Source organism: Verticillium alfalfae, genomic scaffold (genome assembly GCF_000150825.1).
Source record: "Verticillium alfalfae VaMs.102 supercont1.5 genomic scaffold, whole genome shotgun sequence".
NCBI lineage: Eukaryota > Fungi > Ascomycota > Sordariomycetes > Glomerellales > Plectosphaerellaceae > Verticillium > Verticillium alfalfae.
This window is the reverse complement of record NW_003315034.1, coordinates 185,481-186,181: the sequence shown is the minus strand read 5'-3', so window position 1 is coordinate 186,181 and position 701 is coordinate 185,481. Positions and strand designations below refer to the sequence as shown.

General features: G+C 53.1%; 1 protein-coding gene across 1 annotated transcript; it reads right to left on the bottom strand.

The window, feature by feature from the left end:
- Positions 1-67: 67 nt before the first annotated feature.
- On the bottom strand, positions 68-698 carry VDBG_04392 (hypothetical protein; the record flags this gene model as incomplete). The annotated part of the gene is made up of 1 exon (XM_003004740.1): positions 68-698. One exon carries the CDS (start codon positions 657-659, stop codon positions 414-416), a length of 246 nt encoding a protein of 81 aa, XP_003004786.1.
- Positions 699-701: the final 3 nt, after the last annotated feature.

Genomic DNA, 701 nt, shown 5'->3' with positions numbered 1-701 from the left:
AAACTGCAGGAAGCTCAGTCAAATGTAGCGCCAAGCAATTAGCCCATTTCATATGTCTCCCGGGACACCTGCCCGTGCAATCTACCTAGATGCAGAAGGAATTAGGCCCTGAAGGTCTACGGTATAATGCCGCGTAGACATAGAAGAAAAACGTGGTTACCACTTCAGAAAATTGTGCCTCGCTGCGCTCTCGCCTCTCGCGATCCCGAGAACGTCTCACCCCATAGCCCAATGTAGAGCACTGCCGCCAGGGTGGGTCGTAGTATCATCCCCTCGTGAAAAAAGAAAGAAAAAAGTCCTAAACCCCAGGTCTTTTGGATGCCATCGCATGCCGAGAGTGAAACGAGTAAAACGTAATGACACCCATCCAACGCCGTGCCTCCTCCCACAAGCACATGTTCCCCAACGCCGACTCACTTGAAGAGACTCCGCAGGTCCATCAGCTTCTGCCGCGCTGCATCTCCTCTATCGAGGGCCTTGCCCTTGCCATCCATGCTGAGGCTAGCGAGCTTCTTCTTCTTGTCCTGCAACTCGATCATCTTCTCCTCGAAACTGTTCCGCATAATGTAGCGTACAGTCTGCACAGGACGCTTCTGGCCTAGTCGATGCACACGGTCGACGGCCTGAGCTTCTGCGGCAGGGTTATACTGCGGCTCCATAACATATACGTTGTTGCCTGAAGTCAGGTTCAGGCCGAGGTT